Source organism: Denticeps clupeoides, chromosome 14, assembly GCF_900700375.1.
Source record: "Denticeps clupeoides chromosome 14, fDenClu1.1, whole genome shotgun sequence".
Lineage (NCBI taxonomy): Eukaryota > Metazoa > Chordata > Actinopteri > Clupeiformes > Denticipitidae > Denticeps > Denticeps clupeoides.
The window spans coordinates 8271886-8292402 of NC_041720.1; the positions used below are offsets into that span (position 1 = coordinate 8271886).

The window sequence follows — 20517 nt, forward strand, 5'->3', positions numbered from 1 at the left end:
AATCTCGGATCATTTGCAGGTGCAGGTCTTTAATGTCAGATAAGGGGATTTTAGAGAAACCAGGGCGGGTGTGTAGCTGCCGCAGCTCTGTGTTGAATGTGGATGTGCGGCACACACACCAACCAGTGTTTGCTGTATCGTAAACACAGATGTGCTGAAACTGATGTCATGAAACGCTCAATGTGTGAAACTCATAATCCACACACCCAAATGAGGTCACAAGCTGCGCCTGATGATTGTCACAAAACAGGCACAGAATTGTATTTTTAGGCCACAGGCGGTGATCTTTGCGCTCAGGGCATGGTTTTGCGGTTCCAGGTAATATGAAGTTGTGCAAGTAATCATGATACACACTAGTTAAAAAGCTCCGTCCTGCTCATATTTGATCACCAAAATCTCTTTTGCAAAACACATTTCTACATTAAAAGGAGAATAGTGGCGTTGTTGTGTTGGCCTGACAACAAGACTGACATCTAGAGTGGAATTACGTAAACCCCATACATGCAAAATATCAGTGATCCTAAGGACAACGCGGTGAATCGTATTTAAAAAGAAACTGACAGTGGGTCTTTGTGTGATATCTCTCATACAAATGGGAGGAAAAAGCCGCGGCCATTAGGGCCATTTGGGACATAATTGAGTCAGTGAGTTGCCTTCCCAGACAGCTAATGCTTCAGCAGGGCTCTCATATTCAAAACGTCACTCATGGCAAATTCCATTTATTTGAACGTATTTCATGATATTACATGATTTGGGCAGCATTTCCTCAACAGACTGGCCATACTTCATATTTCCCTTGTATATCTGCCTGCGTCCGTGCCTGGTGGTGAAACAACTTTACTTCATACTAGCACAGACATACACCAAAATCAATTTTTTTATATATATATATGGGTTTTGTTTAATACTGTTAATGCACTACATATATATACATACATAAGGTAAACATAAGTCTAAACATATATAAAGTGTTGACATATTTTTTGTTGTTTTCTTTCTCTAAAATGAATCCATTATGGGCTGGAATGGTGTTACAGCACACAATCTGGGTGGTAGCAGCCTAGTGGGTAACACACCCGCATCTGAAAGATAAGATAAGATGATCTTTTTTAGTCCCACAAGTGGAAAATGTACTCATTTTACAGAAATCCCACTTACATTGTGTCCCTGAGCAAGACACTAAACTCTGAGTGTCTCCAGGGGGACTGTCCCTCTAACTACTACAGTCATTTTCTGATAAATGCTGTACACCAAAATAGATAGATGCTATGTTTCGTAAGCACGGGACTTGCTATGCTGACAACGGGGTTTGGTTGAGGTTAATTTTCTTACTGCTGCTTCCTCTTTAAACTTCAATGTGTTTTTGATTTCCATAAACAATAGGATTCAATTTAATATTATATCAAGGAATGATAGAGCATTTCGTTTTTTTATATAGCCTTGATATTATCATTGAGATTCACAGTGACTCCATGTGACAAGCAAGAAACCAGATCTTCATAAAGTACTTGGGCACGACCCTCAGGGTCCTCTTCTCCTTCCAATGACGTTTGGTTCTGTTAAATGTCAGCATGGCGTTCAGAGTTTTTGAGATGGAGACAATGAGTTTCTCTGTTGCCATAAAATTGCTCAATGATGCTCTGGAATGAGATATTTGCGGGAGGAGGCGCATTGATAGGATTTCTGCATCTCATTAGAGCTTGTTAAGTCATCGTGCCGCTGGCTGAACTTTGCACCTGGGCTCATCCTCTCTGCTATATTCTATAGATGTGTATTTTGTTTTTGGTTAGGTACGCATATGCGCGGGCAGACCACAGGCAGTAAGGATGGGCGGACATGTCTCAGCCACCATCACTCTCAGCACCTGAGCCCCCCAGGGCTGTGTTTTGAGCCCCCTGCTGTACTCACTGTACACTCACGACTGTGCAGCCACTACTAACTCCACCACCATCATCAAGTTTGCTGACGACACTGTCGTGGGGGGCCTGATCTCTGACAACGACGAGACGGCCTACCTGGAGGAGGTTGGAAGTCTGGGGAATCAGCAAGACAAAGGAGATGATAGTGGACTTTAGTACCAAGCAGGAGAGGACCTACCAGACCCCTGTCATCAACAGGAGCCCAGTGGAGAGAGTGGACAGCTTCCGATACCTCGGTGTCTACATCCCACAGGACCTGTTATGGTCCTGTCACATCAACACCGTGGTGAAAAAGGCCACCTACCACCTTAGACGCCTGAGAGACTTTAGACTGCCCTACAAGGTGCTTAGGAACTTCTTCTCCTGCACCATAGAGAGCATCCTGACGGGAAACATTGTAACCTGGTTCGGGAACAGCTCCATGCAGGACAGGCGAGCCCTACAGATGGTGGTTCGATCAGCTGCACGCATCATCTGTACCAAACTCCCTGACCTTCAATCCATCTACAGCAAGCGGTGCCGGACCAGGGCCAGGAAGATAGTGATGGACCTCAGCCACCCCAACAACGGACTGTTCCCTCTGCTTCCGCTCCCTGAAGTCCAACACAGAGAGAATAAGGAAGAGCTTCTTCCCGCATGCTATACGAGCTCTCAACCACAACAACACTACATAAGACAGAACACTATTACACTCCAGTACTTTTTGCATATTTGTAATATTGAGGTCAACAGCAGTCGCACAAGCATTTGGTATGAGTGTGTACGTGACCAAAATTAAATGGTTCGGGTATGTGGCGCCACCTCCTGGCCAACTTTAAAATGACACGTTCATTCTGTTCTGTTACTTTGTATCATGACCACTCTGTGGGGGGGATTCTGCTTCCACAAGTCATCAATGTCATTCCCAAACAATTCTGCAGTCATGTCGCCTTCACGCATTCGATGATGCGTTTCAAGGTTCGGGAGCGTTTTATTGCGGTATTTTTATTAGCGTTGTGCAAATGCCATAATCATCTACCACGTTGGCGACTGGCCGGGCTGAGAATTTACCCTCTCATCCCCATAAACAGTAGGCTGACTCGGCAAAAGTTTAATCCGCTGTAAATGTCATATAACACGCCGGCAGCTTGCAGGTAGGCGCGCTGTCTCCTTTATGTATTTTTTTGGCAAGGAGAGCAGAACCAGGCGGGTAGAGAACAAGTGCGGAGCGGCGTTAGATGACGGGAGGTCCCCCCCCCCCTCACAATAACAACGAACCAGAACGACTCGTATAAAACAACGTGTCGGTGGATGCGTGAGCCGCCGCCGCATCGATCGGAGACGAAGCCCAGAAACCCCGTCCGTCCGTCCGTCCGCCCGCCCGCCTGCCTGCCTGCTTCTTCCCCCCTCCGCAGGAGAAGTGGACCGGCGGCGCCGCGCCGAGAGGCAGACGGACGCCTTCCATCCTCCTCCCGCGGTGACAGCATGGAGTAAACATGGCCCACAAGAAGAGCCTTTTCATTGAAGGTACGGCGCCCGCCTTTCGCCCGGACCCCGGCCGCCGGGTTTCGGACGCGGTCGGTCCGAACCGGCTGACGGTTGATGGTTCTTTTTTTTTTTTTTTCCGTTTCTTTCTTTTTTTTTAAAGCTGGGTTAATGTCGGCGGCTTTGGCCATTGATTGTTAGCTAGGTGGCTAACGCTCGCGAAACGAGACCAGCTCTGCCATTGCGCGCGTTTTTGCCCAAAGTTCGCCCGAGCAAATCCGCACACGCGTCCAAACAAAACCCGCCACGGTCGGAAAACACGCAGTTAGTTCGTGGTACCGGCCGCCGCATCTTTTCCCGTGATGAGCCCCCACAAGGCATTCAGCGTGCTAAGCTAAGCTAGGCTAAACCCCACCATCTCTCATGCGAATCGCTCGCAACCGACCTCCCTCACTTTCGTGGAAGTTTACAGGCCACAAAAATGACGAAATATCTTCATGACACTCGCACGCACTAGTCTGTTTTTTTTTTTTTTTTTTTTTTTGCCCAGTCGTGGTTAAATGTGTCCTTTAGCTTGAAAGCTAATTTACGGTCCTATCATTTTGGTACGAGGCCACGGCCGTTTAACCCGGTTGTTCGGGATTCAGTTCACTCAAACGTGCAATTTACAGTGTGGCTACTTGATTAAAATAAATAGGGTTTTAGATGAAAACAATAATTTCTGCCTGAGGTAGTGTTCAGTTTAGCTGCGTGGCTGCAAATTCTGTTTTTGCAAGGTGCATGGAAGAAACTAAAGTGATGTTGCCTGATCCTTGCGTGATAGTGTTGGTTAAACTGGACGTATGTAACAAATGACACACGCAAAGTTCGCAGATCGAATGTGTGATGGTAAATTAAATTTTCTGGAATGAATGCGTTTTTCTTTGCCTGAAAGCAGGACGCAAGGCCCGATCGTGCTGGACGATGGACTGCACAGGGCACGGTTCAGACGAGGACAACCTTGGTGGCTCCGTATTGTATTTGGCAAGTTCATTCCACCCATTTAGTTCAAATGGGCCGTGCCCTTTACAATCACCTCACTGTTCCAAACCAAAGGACACTTATTCAGCCTGGCTGAGCGTGTTTTGCGGCAAGAGCGCGAAATAAAATCGCACGGGCCAGCCTGATGGTAGGGTGGTAGTAGCCTAGTGGGGTAACACACTCGCCTATGAACCAGAAGACCCGGGTTCAAACCCCACTTACTACCATTGTGTCCCTGAGCAAGACACTTAACCCTGAGTGTCTCCAGGGGAGGGGGGGACTGTCCCTGTAACTACTGAGTGTTAGTTGCTCTGAATAAGGGCATCTGATAAATGCTGTAAATGTAATTGATGGCAAGATAGAGCGGAACCTTGTTCAAACCCCTTTTCTGAGATTGGCCACGTGACTCTGCACCGTTGGACAGGGGTGAGACGGTGGATACAAAGCAGCCCACGTGGCATCAAATTTTAACAGTGACCTCACAGGGCCGTGTCACCGTGCAGGTCTGGACTCGGTCGAACCATAAAAATGGGAGTGAAGGAAATGATTATGACACCGGACACGTGCATGGATGGCTTAAAGCATTCAAAAAGGCTGGCATGTCACTGACCGTCTTCTGTCGGGTCACAGCCATCCAATAAAGTTCCAGGTTAGGTTCTGTCTGTCTCTACTCTCCCTCAGATGATTGATTTACTTTGAGAAACACCTATGCACTGTAGATCAGCGCGCCGTTTTTTCAGAAGGGAGTCGAGGGTCTTGCTGTAAGCTGAATGGTCCATTTAGCATGATGTCTACCCTCCCTTAAAAACAACAAATAATTCAAACCAGGCGGGTTCCCGTTTCCTTTCGGTCAAGACGACTCGTGCTCGGCTCGTTGCGTGAAGGCGACGGGGCTCATGTCGCTTCAGGCACATGCCTGCACGAGTTCTAGCTTTCCATCTCGGTGGCCTGTTGCTGCCCGCTGGCGCTGCCCTGGACTAACTGTGGTGTGATGTTCTCTTTTTCTCTAATGCCGTTCAAGCTCTAAATAGGTCAGAGGCCAAGAGAGATGGAGGTTACAGGCAGAGCTGGAGCTTCTCTCTCTCTGGTGACAGTGACGACGAGGAGAGGCACCAGTAAGCTCTTGTCTGTTAGACGTCTTTGTATGTATCTCTCAGTTATGATCAAATGCTCCTCGGACCCTGCTTGCGGTATTCAAACCGCCAAAAATCTTTTATGTCTATGATTGTTAGTTTATGTGACCGTGTTTACATATGCACCAGTATCCCGGTTAAAATATTGCTTTAATGTAAAAAAAATTACTTTAATGTAAAATGTTCAGTGATGTTCAGAAAATACCGATCCATTACTTTTGTTATGCTGCAAAAAAAGTCCTCCTATTCAGGCACACAGTGTCGTGTATTTCAGAATGTCATCTGACCTCTAAATATGTGGTGTGGGGGGGATGTGCCATTTTCATATCGTCTGAAATGTCACCTCATGCATGTTGTGGCATATTGCGATACGTGGGAATTTTACGTCAGCCATGTTTTCAATTTCAGTTAGCACAACATGCAACTTCAGATATACACACGCAGTGCCATCCCAGTTTCTATCAGAGGACTCCGGGTTGCATAACCACATTTCTCAAAACTAAAATAGGGGTTTATCCATTATAAAGGTGGATGTGGCACCTACATGTCCACAAAAACAAGCTGCTTCAAAAATCCGATCATAACCGGGATACTTGAGTCCATGTAAACGTGGCCAGTGGCCATCAGGTTCTAAATCAAGAGCCATTTTCCTGGTACAGATAATATTGACCTGCAGATTGCATGCTGGTTTTGATATTGTGCCGAGCCCCATCTCAGTACTCTCTCTGCCCTGCTTGTGTTTCTGTTTTTTTTCCAGCACTTTCGTGAGTATGGATGAAGCCAAAGGACAGCGGGAGCTTTCTCCTGATGGCCTGAAGGTACCTTCCCTCATTTTCTCTCTTCCCCCACCTCGCTCAGGTTGATGGCAATATTGAGTTCAGCAACATTGCTTCCTATTAAACCCTTAGTTGCTAGGGTTGCATAGTGACAAGGATCTCATGAAACGATACGCATCACGATATGATTATATCATGATATTTTACATTTACAGCATTTATCAGACGCCCTCATCCAGAATCAATAGTTACAGGGACAGTCCCCCCGTCTTCTGGTTCATATGCGAGTGCGTTACCCGCTAGGCTACTACCACTTTTTTTTTTTTTTTTTTTTTTTTTTTTTTTTTTGTGATGCTGACTTTGCAATTTTCCTATAGTTCACAGAAAATGTAAAAACAAGAGTTGATACACAAGATGCTGCGTACGATCTGTGTGGATCACCTCACATTAATAATTAGCCTTAACAGCCTAACTCAAGACTTACATTTTTTTTTTTTACGAAAATTTTGGTACTTGATGTCCCCGTATCGATGTAATAACACCACATAAAATCGATATTTTCTAACACCCCTACTTTTTACCCAGTACACAAAAGAACTGCTTTATTTAGACCCCTTAGTTATGTTGTTTGTAGGTACCAGTGTCTGTTTAATTGTGGTCTGTAAGTAGCAAATGTATTAGTATTAGTAATACATACATTCACCTCGCCTATTCACGCATTCGCTTGTGCCTGAGACGTCCTCTGTTTGGAATGCAAGTGATAAATGTGTTCGCTCAGCAGAAGTGTCAAGTACATCACCATCATCATCAAATCCCTGATGTTTTTTTTTTTTTTTTCTCCCCCTCCTCCCCCTCTCTGTCTCTTGCTCTTTCTGCTCACTCTGCCGATTTCTCCTGTCTCCCACTCTCCGACCAGTCCCCTCCACTGAAGACTTTTTCTTCCACCGAACCTCTGAGAACATACGAGAGGAGGCCAATTCATCAAAATCATTTTCGAATGGGGAACAAAACGGCAACCAACAAGATGCTCAGGTATTTCTTTCCCCTGGACATATATAATGTTTTTTTTTAAACCATTAATATGTATGGATTGTACATGAAAGCACTTATCTAATTATTTATTCTCAGAAACTGGGTATTTTTCTGACTTTTTCATGAGTTAATCTTAAATTATTGCGAGACATCTGTAATAATTCCCCCACCCTTTCTCTCTCTGATAAAGCGAAATTCCAGTGGCAATGTCACAAATGCCCAGCAGGAACAACTGTTTTGTTCTCGGCGCCACGCCATCTCAAAGCGTTATGGTTCAGGGGAGGCTGTTCCAGCAGGCGCACGGCCCTCAAGCAGTTCAAAAGATGGCCCAAAGGTACAACAGTCACGCTGACCTCTGCTTAAGCCTAGTTCAGAATATACTTTCAGAATACAGCTGATTTAGTCAAAGGCAAAGAGGTCCATCAACCACGTTGTGTTATTGTGGGTGAATTTTTCTAGCATTTTCTAGAATGCTAAATATCTGGTTGAGTCGCTGATTAGATAAAGCTATTGAGCAGCACTCTGTAGAAGAGACAAACCAGCATGTGCATTTTTATTTTTTGGGGTACTGATCTTTGCACAAACAGCAGGCGGCACTTTTTTTTTTTTTTTTTTTAAACTCTGGTTTTGTGACCCAGTGGGCCAGTCGTGGGTGACAGTTGCCCATCAGCCAGTCATTACAAGCAACAAAAACTTGTGAACTGCACAGCGATCCGATGTGTACTCTGGTGTAGTCTGAACGCCGATCAGATGATTGCAGGTTCCGGCTGTGTGTAAGCAAGTGCCCTACCACAGATGAAGTGCACTTCTAGGAACAGTTAGGTTAAATCCCCATGTTGATATTGTAACCTTGGTTACGTAAGCCTCATCCCAAATGTAGGATTTTATTTATTTATTTATTTATTCCGTATAGCATTTTTCTGATTGCCTCACATCTATACTGCTATGTTTTAGAAAGTCTTTATCTCAATAATGGGAAAGAGGTACAGGGTAAATCTAAACATAATATTAAATGTATAACTAATATTTTTTTTGTAAGACTTTCTTTCCGTTTATTTTTCACCATCAAGCAACCTTGACTTGAAAGAAAGGTAAGGCAGTGAATGGCACGCCCTGTTGTCTGTGCTCCATAGTCATTGTGGCATTTGCATGTCATCCAGTCGAATGTCCAGCGCTTGCTGCTTTTTGTAGAGACGAATCGCTTGGCACTCTGCCTCAAATCCTCCTGTTGGTTCATGCTTTCTTCGGGCCACTTTTCTAAGGTTTCATCATTTCGTAATTAACCTTCTTGAATGGCAACTCGTATTTTATGTTGCCACCTTATAAGCTTTTGGTAACATAATGGTTTCTGCCTTGACATTCCCCCACAAATTATTATTTTTTTTCGTTTTGTTGTAGAAATGACTTCATGACCCAGTCGGCCCACAGAGTAGCTATAGACAGCATTGTCCTCACCTGCCCGGAGATCTCAGGTAAGCCGCTGTTCCGTCTGGCCTCGCCGTTTTCCTGCTCTAATGCTCATATTATGTGCCCTCCCTCCCGGTTCCTGTTTCTGTGGTTTATTTGGGAACACAGTGTTCAGAGGTACGCAGGAGAGCGACGGTCTGGCCTCATTCAGCCGAGGCAGGAGAAATGAGAAACGAACGCGCTGCGCTGCGATTGCTTGCTGTCAGGAGGGGGGGATAAAAGAGTTCCTGCCGCATTTTCACAAATGACTCTTGCTTGTGTGTTTGCGTGCGCAGTGCTATAAAAGACTACATTTTGGTGTGTATGTGGGTGAACACAGAGTTGGTCTGAGCTCTTGCTTCTGTGTGTGTGTGCACACACGCATGCCAAAGAGTGATTGCAGGCTGCTCAGATTAATCCGTCAAGCTCCTGGGAGAGCATGGAGCTGTGATCAGGCGAGGGGGACGGAGGGAGCGAGAGAGGATACGCCAGCATGGCAATTTGTGGCTGGAATATGGGGCATACTATTCATGTGTTGTGCTGCAAGGTGACCTTTTCAGCACTTGTGCTGTTTTGTGAGGTCTTTATTCATTCTTAATTAATTTGTATTGTTTTGTTTCAGATGTGCGTTTTCAATCGTGGCCACTATATTACTATCTTAATATGCCATATTGTCCCCCAAACCTTTATTTTTAATTGGGAATTTTTTTTTAGTATATTGTGTAATGGCTATATTATGTATGTTTTCATATTGTTGGTCCGCATAGTAAATTGCATTTTAATTAGCTTATTTTATTGATTTAAAAAAAAAATAAAAAATCTTCATTGTACTGCACTTGTGCATTAGCTGCTTTTGAAAAGCACATTTGTTTAACACAAGCCGCTTTCTTGTGTTTGTGTGTGTGTGTGTGTGTGTGTGTGTGTGTGTGTGTCCCAGGCCCAGACAATCTCAACATTATGAGGCGCACTCAGCACAAGCGGAGGCCGGCACACGAGACCACAGGGAGCTTTTCCTCGGCAGCACCGCTGGTGGAGGTGAGGGACTCCTGATATGAGCCGAACACCACAAATCGAATAGCCCCTGGTGATCAGGAGAAGATCAGCCCTTTATTCTTCCACTCTCGTTTTGGTACCCTTAAAGTTTAGTTTTGTTGCACTAACTAATAGGCTAGGATCAGCTTTATCTGAGTGTTTTAATCATTTGAAGTAATATATTTTGTTTAGGGCCTGTTGAATTTTTAACCATGTGACATTGAAAATATTGAATTATTCTCTTTGCTGTTTAAACTTTTTTTTATTTTTTTATTAATGATTTAATTGAAGTGCAGATGCAAAGAGTCTTTGTTAGTAATAATGACATAATCTTTCTGCTGTCTCCTCCAGCCCCTCCAGCCAGATGAGTACCTCTCTATCTGTGGGAAGTGTAACAAGTCCAGCGAGGACCACACCAAGTGTACAAACTGCGGGCACGCGCTCCCGGCTGAGGCCTCCCACGCGGTCGAACCCCCCGCCTCCATCCCACCCCGCCCCCCCATTCGCTCCCAGCCCTCCCCCGGACCAAACGGTCTCCCTGCCAAGAACTTCTACAGCCCTGGCGCCGGCGTCCGGACCACCCTCGTCAACATGAACCCGCCTGCGCGCATCACCCGCAGCAACGTGATGATGCCGCAGAACGGCGGCCGGACCTACGTGGGACTGTCGGGGAACGTCACCACGACGTACGTGACTAAAATCACCCAAGAAAAGAAGCAGGCGGTTACCAAGCCTCATGAACTCAATGACCCCAGTAAGTATCACCCAGAGCGAGTTACTAGGCGCTGGTGCTGTTCTGGTTCTTAACCCATGGTACAATTTTCATCCGAAAAGATGTGTCCATTATTGGGCAGGGCGATTTATCGATGATTGTGATCTAATTCTGGTCGTTCTTGGTGATCATGATAAAAATGGCAGAAATGTGTATATTTTGTATGTATTTACATTACTTTTAAATGGAGACACGCGGCTGCCAGACATCCCACGTCTTCTAGAAGTTGCGGGAGTGATGCGTGATGCTTGCAAATGTAAATGTAAAATGTAGCCCGTTCTAGACAAACAGCCTCTTGATTGGCTTATTTTGCTAATTAAAACAATCAGACTTTTATTTAACTTCTTGAGGACCAATGATACTTTTGAAGATCGATAACTAGGCTGCTTAGGCGCTGGCATGGACTGAGAGATCAACCCTGACTGCGGGTGATAAGCCCTCGGCCGAGCTGAGGGAGGAGTGTGAAGGCATACGCAAAACATTACAGGCAAGGTCACTCTGGTCATACAGCTGACATCACTGCATTCCTGCCAAATTTGTCATAATAGCATTAGGTCCGTTTTGCAGGCCTTCGCCGTTTCTTCCAAACCTGGTTCCCTGCTGTCTTTAATAGTCCAGTTTTCTGAAATGTGTGCGTTTTGGTCAAAGAAGAGGGAAATTTAGATGAATAACGGATTTAGTCGTCTTAGTTTTAAATGTTATTATGTTTGTGTTGCACAGTGTGAAAGGTGCCTTTGAAGATCTCCGGTTACTCTCTAGCTGAGAAAAACTGAAGTAAAGACAGCACTTGGTTGTGAAATGTTTGCTCCCCCAGGCGATGCAAAGCCTATCCTGGCCACGCTGAGTGCGTATGGTCTCAAAAACCACAGGCACCTGTACAGAAATGGTAGGTTGAGACACAAAGCATGGGCGCAGCGCAAGTGTACCTCTCAAGACTTGTCACAAGGGATATGGACTCGGGCGATGGTGAACTGGTAGTTAAAAACGCTGATTTGGTTTTATGGCAGTATCTTTAGGCTTAGAGGGACTGACACCAGACGAGTGAGGGACTGAACTATGTCGAGTAGTTCCTATATGAAGTACATCTTGCACCTGTTTTTGAGACATTCGTTCTGATATATTTATTTTTATGAAGCTGCAGTATTGTGAAAATAACATTTGCAGTCATGTAAAATTTAATTTATTAACAAAAATCTTTATTTTAATATTTTTATCAGTAAATTTGATATGGAAACAAGTGGCATTTATCGTATCACAAAACTGATCTCAGCAATCGCAATATTTTTTCCCCCCAAATCATGCAGCCCTAGTTTTAGTATAGAAATAACGTTTTTTTTAAACACTAGCAACATAGTACTGTAGGTTTTTGTAGTTCTTGTAATCAATAAAGCGTTTAAACCTTCCAGAATGCTGTTCTGCATTCAGCACATCATATATACATGATGCATCGTCCCCCTTGGTGCCTAACCGTAAGCTCTTAATAAAGATTCTTGTTTTTGGTTTCAGTCGTGTTGTCCAGTGACGATGAGGAGGATGAAGCTGACAACGCCAGCACGGGCAGCGTGAACCAGCTGGACAGCGTCTCTCCAAGACCCGCGGACTCCGCTCACTCATCTCCAGCACCATCCAGTGGCAAGGTGGAGGCAGCAGTGAAGGGAACAGTGGAACAGGATGAACTGATGCCGGACTGCTTCACAGAGGTCAATCCACGAATGTCGTTGCCACGGAAACCACGCATGAAAGATGTGGTAGGGGAACTTTTGTCATTTTGTCCTTAATTTTTTTTTTGTTTATCTTCTTGTGCAGCTGTCTGCTAGGCTAGATCAATGAATTATGTTCTAAGATGTTAAGTGGCTACATGAGGAAATGCTGATCATTTTCTGACCAACCAGTGCATTTTTTTTCTCTCTAGTTTTGCCGTGTACAGCTGCTGTTTTGCATGAAATGTGTAGTATTAGAAAATATTTCAGGCGAAACAGCAGTCTAGCACTGATCAAGTAAAACACTTGACATGTTGTGGGTAAAAAAAAAAAAAAAAATATCTAAATTGCATGTGTTAATGTTATTTAGGTAACTTCGTTCTTGTCCAGCACAATGCAGGTTTAGTTTCTGCTTGTTTCTGAGTTTTTATTTATGTCTGTTATTTTGCTCCAGCACTTTCTTCGACGCATGAATGTAGTATGAATGTATTAGTATGATTATAGATGTTCAGCTGAAAGTGTGCAGTCAAATAGATCAAATGAAATAGCAATTAGCTGCTAACCAGGGGTGATAGTGCAAAATCACTGTGGGTTCAATTCCCCCGTTGTATGCATAACACCATCTCTTTTGGTTACGTGGGTCATCAGCTTGCTTCTGTGCACCTTTTACATTTCCATATTACTATTCCACACTGTCACTTATGATTGTGACACTGCTGAAACTGAAAGAAGTGAAATGTAGCCGCTGCATGTTCCTGTTCTTCCATAATGGCTGTATCTGTGTATATGAGCAGCAGACTGCCTGGAAGCCTATTGCTCCTAATGTCTTTTGGCGTGTGACGCCCTGGCGTGGTCCTCAGCAGCTGCAGCATCGCCAAGCATTCTTTTTTTTGCATGAAAGGGTTTGTAGATTCTGTTGGCAGCCTCATGCTGATTAGGATTCACACACACGTATGCAGACCAACAGTTAGGAAGGAATTGATAATCATCACCATCATCTTGACATCCAACAATTAAATATTTTCTGGCTACAGAACTGAAGTTAGCCAAAGCGTGGTCAGTCCGGTAATGGCCATTCTTTCTAATGGTGCTTCTGGCCAGTGAATCCTCTAAAATGGAAATTTGGCACCAGCATTTGGGTGTGATCAGGCAAAATGGGCCACCCTGAGGTCCCAACGTGCATTACTAAGCCTAGGGTGCCCATGGCTGCAAAAACTAAATGAATGTTTTATTACTGTGCTATAAATTGTCTACAAGTACGTTACAAAATATCTTCACTGAGATCAAGCTCTTCCTGCATTTTTTTTTCTTCACAGAGTGGGAACACTGTGTGTGAGGAGCACTCACCGACTAAAAAGCGCAAAGTCAATCTGCCCTACAAATTGGAGAGCATCATCCTCGAGTGCAGGAGTGTGAGGATAGGGACCCTGCGGCGGATGGTCACCAAGCCTGTCATTGTAAGTCTGTCCTTTCCCACGTTCCACCTGTGCACATGATGCAACCTTGCTGCAACTGTTATAAGTTTTGATTGGTTGAGCTGCGTATGTTGCATTCCTAATGAAATAAAACAGTAATAGTAATTACTTTTTTTTTTTTTTTTTGCGTGTGTGTGTGTTTCCTCAGTTCTCATCGGAATACATACAACTTGAAACTGAGGGTGAGTTTGGTCATGGAAATATTTTATTTAGAAATACTTTCCCATTATGTTTACTTATATTCCAAAACTGACTCCATTTTCAGCCATTTGGCTCTTTGCTAGCCTTACACAGTGAACACGTCATGTGATACTGCGGACATCAGCGACACTGATATCATTCAGCATCCCAGATATCAGTTTTTAGAGCGGCAGCTCAGATGGTCTGATCTGGAATTTGTCCCCTTATGTTGTCATGAGGGGAAAGGTTACCTCCCTTTTCTCATGCTTGGCCCACCCAGAGAATTTTTTTTTTTTTTTTCTCCCCCCATTAAGCAAGAATCTTAACTCATACATCTTCTTACAGCAACCCTGACATTAACCGATGGAGCAGAGTCAGGGGTTGCAAAACAATCGCGATTTTTATTTCGATATATTGTTTGTGAGTCGCTGGGATGTCTAGGATGCCAACAACCTTGGGATGCCTAAATGTATGTCTAGATTTAAAAGCAATACACACACACAAAACATGCTCATTGCTCATTTTTAGCGTGATCAAGAAAAATGCTCAAAGCTGATCACCGACATCGCATAATCACCCTACCTTAAGGCGCACACCCGTGTGTATTTTAAGGCAAATTGTTGCAGCATGTCGGTCTGTGTGTAGGTAAAGAGGTGGATACGGTCGACAAGGTGCGGCTGCAGACGTCCCAGCTGACCAGCTGCGAGTGGTGTAATGTGAGGAAGCTGCCAGTGCTCTTCCTGAAGACAAGCCCCACCGAGTGCCAGCGTCTGAGGCAGCAGCTCAGCATGTCACAGGAGAATGGAGACCTGTGGTACGACTGCAACAGCAGCAGTAAGTGAGAACTTTTGGTAGCTAACATCAAGATATTCAGAATATTTGCCATTATAGCTTTAGCCATATCTATAAAGTACATAGTTTTGTTAATAACAGGGGTCGGCAACTTTTGCCATTTGGACAAGATTACAACAAGATACAATAAAAATAAATATACACTTAAATTATTACTTATTATTTCCAAAGCCGCAGGGAGCCACCGTGTAAGGATGAGGCACAGGTTGCCGACCCCTGGTCTAGAATCATGTGTTGCATTTTTTTAATGCAATAAATTGCATTATTTCCACACAAACAAATGAATGAACACAGTAGTTGATGAAAATAGAGACCATTAGGTATTTATTTGACCTCATTCACCTGGTAATTGGTTAATGAGCTGCCCTGGGGATTGTATTTATTGGAGCATTTGCTTATTGCTGTGTTTGCCCTGACCAGAGACCTATGAGAAGTTCATAGTGCTGATTTTTGAGAATGGTCTCACACTACATGAGCAAACAATCCTGGAGGAGATCTTGGTTGAGATTGGCCGAGCCAACAACCTCAAAAACTTCCCTAGCAGTTTACCCTTCAACGATGCCAACAACAGGCTAGTGCAGTACACCAAGGCTGCCAAAGACAAGGAGAAGGTACTATTTCTGCCATCATAACTGTGTGTTCTGCACTGATTTGAGGTCAGGCTCTTAGTGTTGATGTATCTGTTCTTTGAAGGAGCACACTCAGAAACCTACCACAGCATCTGCTGCACCTGCGGTCACGGCCATGGCCACCAGCACCACCACCACAACAACAACTTCTGCCCCTGGTCCCACTGTTCAGACACGCATGTCCACGCGACGCCGTGGAGTCTTCGAAGAGAACGACGAGGATGATGATGTGGCAGAGCCTCAGTCTACCTTCACTGGTCCAGTTGTAAAGTAAGAGTTCTTTATTTTTATTTTTTTTATTTAAATTAGTTTTTTGTGGTGAGTTGCACGTTTTAACTTCCTGCTCATTTCATGTTGTGTCTTCCAGGCTAATGGTGTACCCTCCACCCCCGGCCAAGGGAGGAATATCTGTCACTAATGAAGACCTCCATTGCCTCAGTGACGGGGAGTTCCTTAATGATGTCATCATAGATTTTTATTTAAAGTGAGTGTCCTCCTGTCAGTATCACATTATAGATCGAGTGCAGTTTGCTTCTGGTTTGAGTCAGACAGCTCTCTACAACACTTTGAAGGTGAAGTGATTGTCATTATGAAACACTTTAGCACACAACGAAATGTGTCCTCTGCGTTTAACCCATCACCTTGGTGAGCAGTGGGCAGCCATGACAGGCCCCCGGGGAGCAGTGTGTGAGGCCAGTGCTTTGCTCAATTTTGCTCAGATTTGAACTGGCAACCTTCCAATTACAGGTCCGCTTCCTTACTTGCTAGGTCAGGAGCATTGTAGATGCATATTTCTGGTATTTAGAAGTATATCCATTATCTTGAGTGTTCCGCTTTAGAAGTGATGCTTGTGTAGTCTGTGCCCACTGCTTAATGTGCAGCTTTTTATTTTATCTGTCTTCACCATTCAGTACCATTCAGTTCAGACACTTTCTGCTCCTCTAGGTATTTGTTCCTGGAGAAGTTGAAAAAAGAGGATGCTGGGAGGAGTCACGTGTTCAGCTCTTTCTTTTACAAACGACTGAACCAGAGAGAGAGGCGGACCGTTGCAGACACAACCAATTTACCGTGAATTTTTTTTATTATTATTATTATTATTATTATTATTGAATCCACAGATGATGCCTTGGCTTACACAGGCATCTTTTCAGCGCATCATGTAGACCTCATTCCTGTCTCTGGCTTTGTTTGCACATGTGCATCTCCCAGGATACAGAAGAGGAAGCACAACCGTGTGAAGACCTGGACACGCCATGTGGACCTCTTTCAGAAAGACTTTATTTTTGTGCCCATCAATGAGTCGTGAGGCATCTTTCTCTCTCTCCTTCTCTCCCTCTTTCCCAATCTCTCAAGCTGCTCACTATAGAGTGTTATTCCATGAGATTGTAGCTACTTGTGTATTATACCACAGTACAGCTGTCAACCAATATTCAATAGAGACAAAAAATACCTCATGGTAGCGTTGTCACATGACATTTGCCATCTTATTCTCTAGCCTTTCCTTGCAGTTTGGCACATAATACACTTCACTGGATGTAAAGAGACATTTAGTTGTGATAAATCAGGTATCCATGGTAATGTGCAATATTGTGGACCTCTCCAGTGAATGAAGGTACTGTAGAGGGCAAACTTCTCAATCACTGGTTCTGTCTCTGACATTTCATTGATGTGCAGCCAACCTCTGGTGTGTGATCATATTTAAAAATGATTTTGCATAAGGTTTGCTTGCTTGTCAAGTTACTAACTTGACAGTTTTATGAGGAAATTGATTATATGTCTTCATTTGTCACCTCCCCTTATTATCTTTCACTCTTGTCCTCTTCAGTGCACACTGGTACCTGGCTGTCATCTGTTTCCCTGGCCTGGAGGGCCCTGAGACCGAGCCCAACCCTCACTACAGGCCTCCTGCCCAGCCCAGCAGCCCTGCGCCTTCCACAGGGAGAGAAGAATCGTTGGCGCCTTCAAACCCTCCAGTCTTCGATTGCACTGAATCTTGCCTTGAGGCCAACCACCAGCCCAGGGGTGGGCCTGCGTGCCCACGAATGACCCAGGAGGCCAGTTGTGCATCCCAGCATGGGGTCAATGACCAAAACAATATCCAGCCTCAGTACACAGGTCAGTATCAGACATGAAAAGCACCTAATAATACATGAAGCATAACATAATCTAAATACCGTGATTAATAAGACTATGCTGGGGGAGAATAAATCTGTCAAATATTTACCTATACATCTAGTACACATAATTTTTTTTTGGTCAAATATTTAGTCAGAATATTATGCTGAGTGTGATTTGTAGCCTAGTATCAAAATGGCTGTGATTGCAAAATCCCCATGCCTTCTCAAATTAATGCCCCCCCCCCCCCCCCCCCCCCCCCCCCCCCCCCCCCCCCAGATGGTTTACACAGGATAAGCATTTGTTATGGATCACGTGGAAATGATGACGACCCCTTCACCTTTTCAGATGACCAAAGCTCAAGTCAGGTACCTGATTCGTTTGGGGGTTTTGTTAAAGGGCTCCTCTCACCAAGAGCTGTTTTTGAATCCATTTATTTTCTCATAAAGGATGAGTGCAGTGAGGATGGGACATTGGCCGAAGAGTCGCTCAATTCTGAGAGCATGGAGTGGACGTCCAAACCTACAAACTGTAAACAGTGCGTAAACACACAAAAGCCCTTCCTCTCACAGTAAATTATAGACACCGCATTCATAACCTAATAGCTATTAGTATAGGCATGTCAGCAGATATATTCTGAATTCATTTATATTATTGAATTGTTAAACTTGGACTGCCTTCTGGCAGTGTCATAGCATGACATTTGCTAATGTGAACAGTGATTTGCACAGTTAACCCTCCTACCCAGTCCCTGACACTGCCACCAGGGGGCGCTATTGTCAATTCTTGTAAAAATTTTCCTCTAGCACTTTTCAAAATGAATACCTAATTGATTGCAGATAAAGATACATGCTAACAAGTAATAAGCAAGTATGCCAAGAGTTCCTAAGTAAATCGGTTTTCTCTGTAGGGGAGGATGTGATGAGTAAACGCACATTTCTGTTCCCTCCTTTCCACAGGCCTTGTATTCTCATCATGGACTCATTGCGTGGTCCAACCAGATCTACAGTAGTGAAGACACTGAGAGAGTAAATAAGGGCCTTCATAAGTCTTGATTTGGGTTGATAAGGGTTGATTTGTGTATGTGTCTGGGTTTTTGTGTGTGTGTGTGTGTGTGTGTGTGTGTGTGTGTGTGTGTGAGAGAGAGAGAGAGACCTTTTGCATTGTAAACAAACTGGATTTTAAGGTTTCAGTTTAACTTGTATAACCATCTACATCTCACATGATGCATCTTCTCTCTGGCCTGAAATGTGAACAGTTTGTGTGTTAACTGGGAAGCTATGATGCGCAGGTATCTGGAGGTGGAGTGGGAGGTGAAGAAGGGGACCCAGCGGAGTTTCGGCAAGGACGTGATGAAGGGCTCTAGTCCTCGTGTGCCTCAGCAGGATAACTTCAGCGACTGCGGGGTGTACATCCTGCAGTACGTGGAGAGCTTCTTTGAGGTGAGCTGCTCTGGGACCTGGGCCCGAACGTCTTCAATGCCCACCAGTCTTCAACATTTATTTATTGCTTGTTTTTTTTCAGAACCCTATTCCAAGTTTCCATCTCCCTATGAACTTGTCAGAATGGTTTGCACAACAGAGGATGAAACGAAAACGCGACGAGATCAAGGAGCTCATTTTAATACTTCAGTCCCAGCAGCAGTCGGAGCCTGGCCTCTGCCACTCCCAGGCCTCTAACGGAGATGGCGACAAAGACTTCGAAGACCCTGATGGGCTGGATGTGCAGGACCTGCCAGTTTGCTCATGAGTTCTGGTGCTGCGCTGATGCTGCTACATTTAAAGTCCGATGGGGTCCCTGTTGGGCCCTTTGGTGCACCGGCCCTCGTTCACCGGGCCGCCACCGGTTGTACGCTGCTGGAGAACTCTCACGTCGTCTCTCAGACTGTTGGTTTTTGTTTGTTTGTTTTTTTGTTTTTTTTTTTGCATATTACTTTGACGTCTCCGCAATCTACCATTGAACACTAACAGCGAAGGAAAAGACAAGCCAGAAAGAGAAAAAAAAAAAATACAAATTTTTAATTTGTAATGAATAAAAACATGTACATATTGCTATATAAGTTTTTGCTGCCTTTGTAAATTGCTGTTTCTGCAACGTCTGTCTCTGCCCCCCCTCCCTCTACCCCAACACGCCCCGCCATTGATGGAGTAATGTAACCGTGCAGCAGTTTTGTTACGGTCACTAATTGGAATTCGCTGTTCTTTCCAGAGGGGTTGGCACGTTACTGTTCAGTGTTCTTGCCGTTCAGTATGTTTCTTTTTTTTTTTTTATCTTTGTTTTTATGTTCTATGGTTTTTGGAAGTAGAAAACAATTATAAATTATATCTACAAACCTGGAGAATGTATAGTTTCAGAAGTTCTACTTCTCATGGACGTTGCTAGCCAGTGCCTGTCTAAGCTTTACATAAAGTTGCCGGGTGTGGGTGGATTTTCATTTTCAACATTAAACTAATTGAGCAGCAAGAGTGCAGATTTTGCCTTAGTTCACACAATATGAGAACACAAGCTCCAGCCATGAGTTGCATGTTCATTTTTGTGTCACATGAAATATACATGAGCGGGACAGAACACCTTGAGCTGCTTTTGATTCTTTTGGTCCTGTGGAATGAGCTGTTATCTTCAAAATGTTGCTGAGGCCTGAAATCTGCCAGGTTGCCAGGCAATTTGTTCAAATTTCATTCTGCATCTTCCTCTTTTCATTGCATCTGTAAACCTCTTAGTACTCCTTCCTTCCTTCTCATCTCTGATGCTCTACCACACTCCTTTCTAATCCTTCCCACCCTTGTTGTCCCCCAATGTATTTCTCAGCATCTTTAACTCTCTGCCTGAGCTCCTGAACTCCTCCGCCTCCACAGCTTTTCTCTAGCCAGCCCATCATCTTCTTTCTCAAAGTCCCCGAAGACGCAGTGTGACTGTTTCTGGCCACCTCGTACTTCACCGTCAACAACCCCAGAGCAAAAGTTGTATCTGTA

General features: G+C 44.3%; 1 protein-coding gene across 4 annotated transcripts; it reads left to right on the top strand.

Moving 5' to 3' along the window:
* The first annotated feature begins 3013 nt into the window (after positions 1-3013).
* senp6a (SUMO specific peptidase 6a) lies at positions 3014-19599 on the top strand. 4 transcript variants are annotated; one of them, XM_028953098.1, is made up of 24 exons: positions 3014-3425; positions 5425-5518; positions 6294-6354; positions 7229-7344; positions 7535-7678; positions 8415-8435; positions 8743-8816; positions 9728-9825; positions 10174-10576; positions 12101-12342; positions 13611-13751; positions 13918-13951; positions 14595-14783; positions 15222-15412; positions 15495-15700; positions 15798-15914; positions 16376-16498; positions 16640-16732; positions 17256-17545; positions 17825-17913; positions 17995-18083; positions 18505-18573; positions 18837-18987; positions 19070-19599. In XM_028953098.1, the coding sequence occupies exons 1-24, from the start codon at positions 3395-3397 to the stop codon at positions 19292-19294; spliced, it is 3291 nt and encodes a 1096-aa protein (XP_028808931.1). In that variant the 5' UTR covers positions 3014-3394; the 3' UTR covers positions 19295-19599. The 4 variants fall into 4 exon arrangements, with proteins under 4 accessions (XP_028808931.1, XP_028808933.1, XP_028808932.1 ...); XM_028953100.1 differs by having other exon boundaries at positions 3015-3425; positions 4318-5518; XM_028953099.1 differs by having other exon boundaries at positions 3015-3425; positions 4321-5518.
* Positions 19600-20517: the final 918 nt, after the last annotated feature.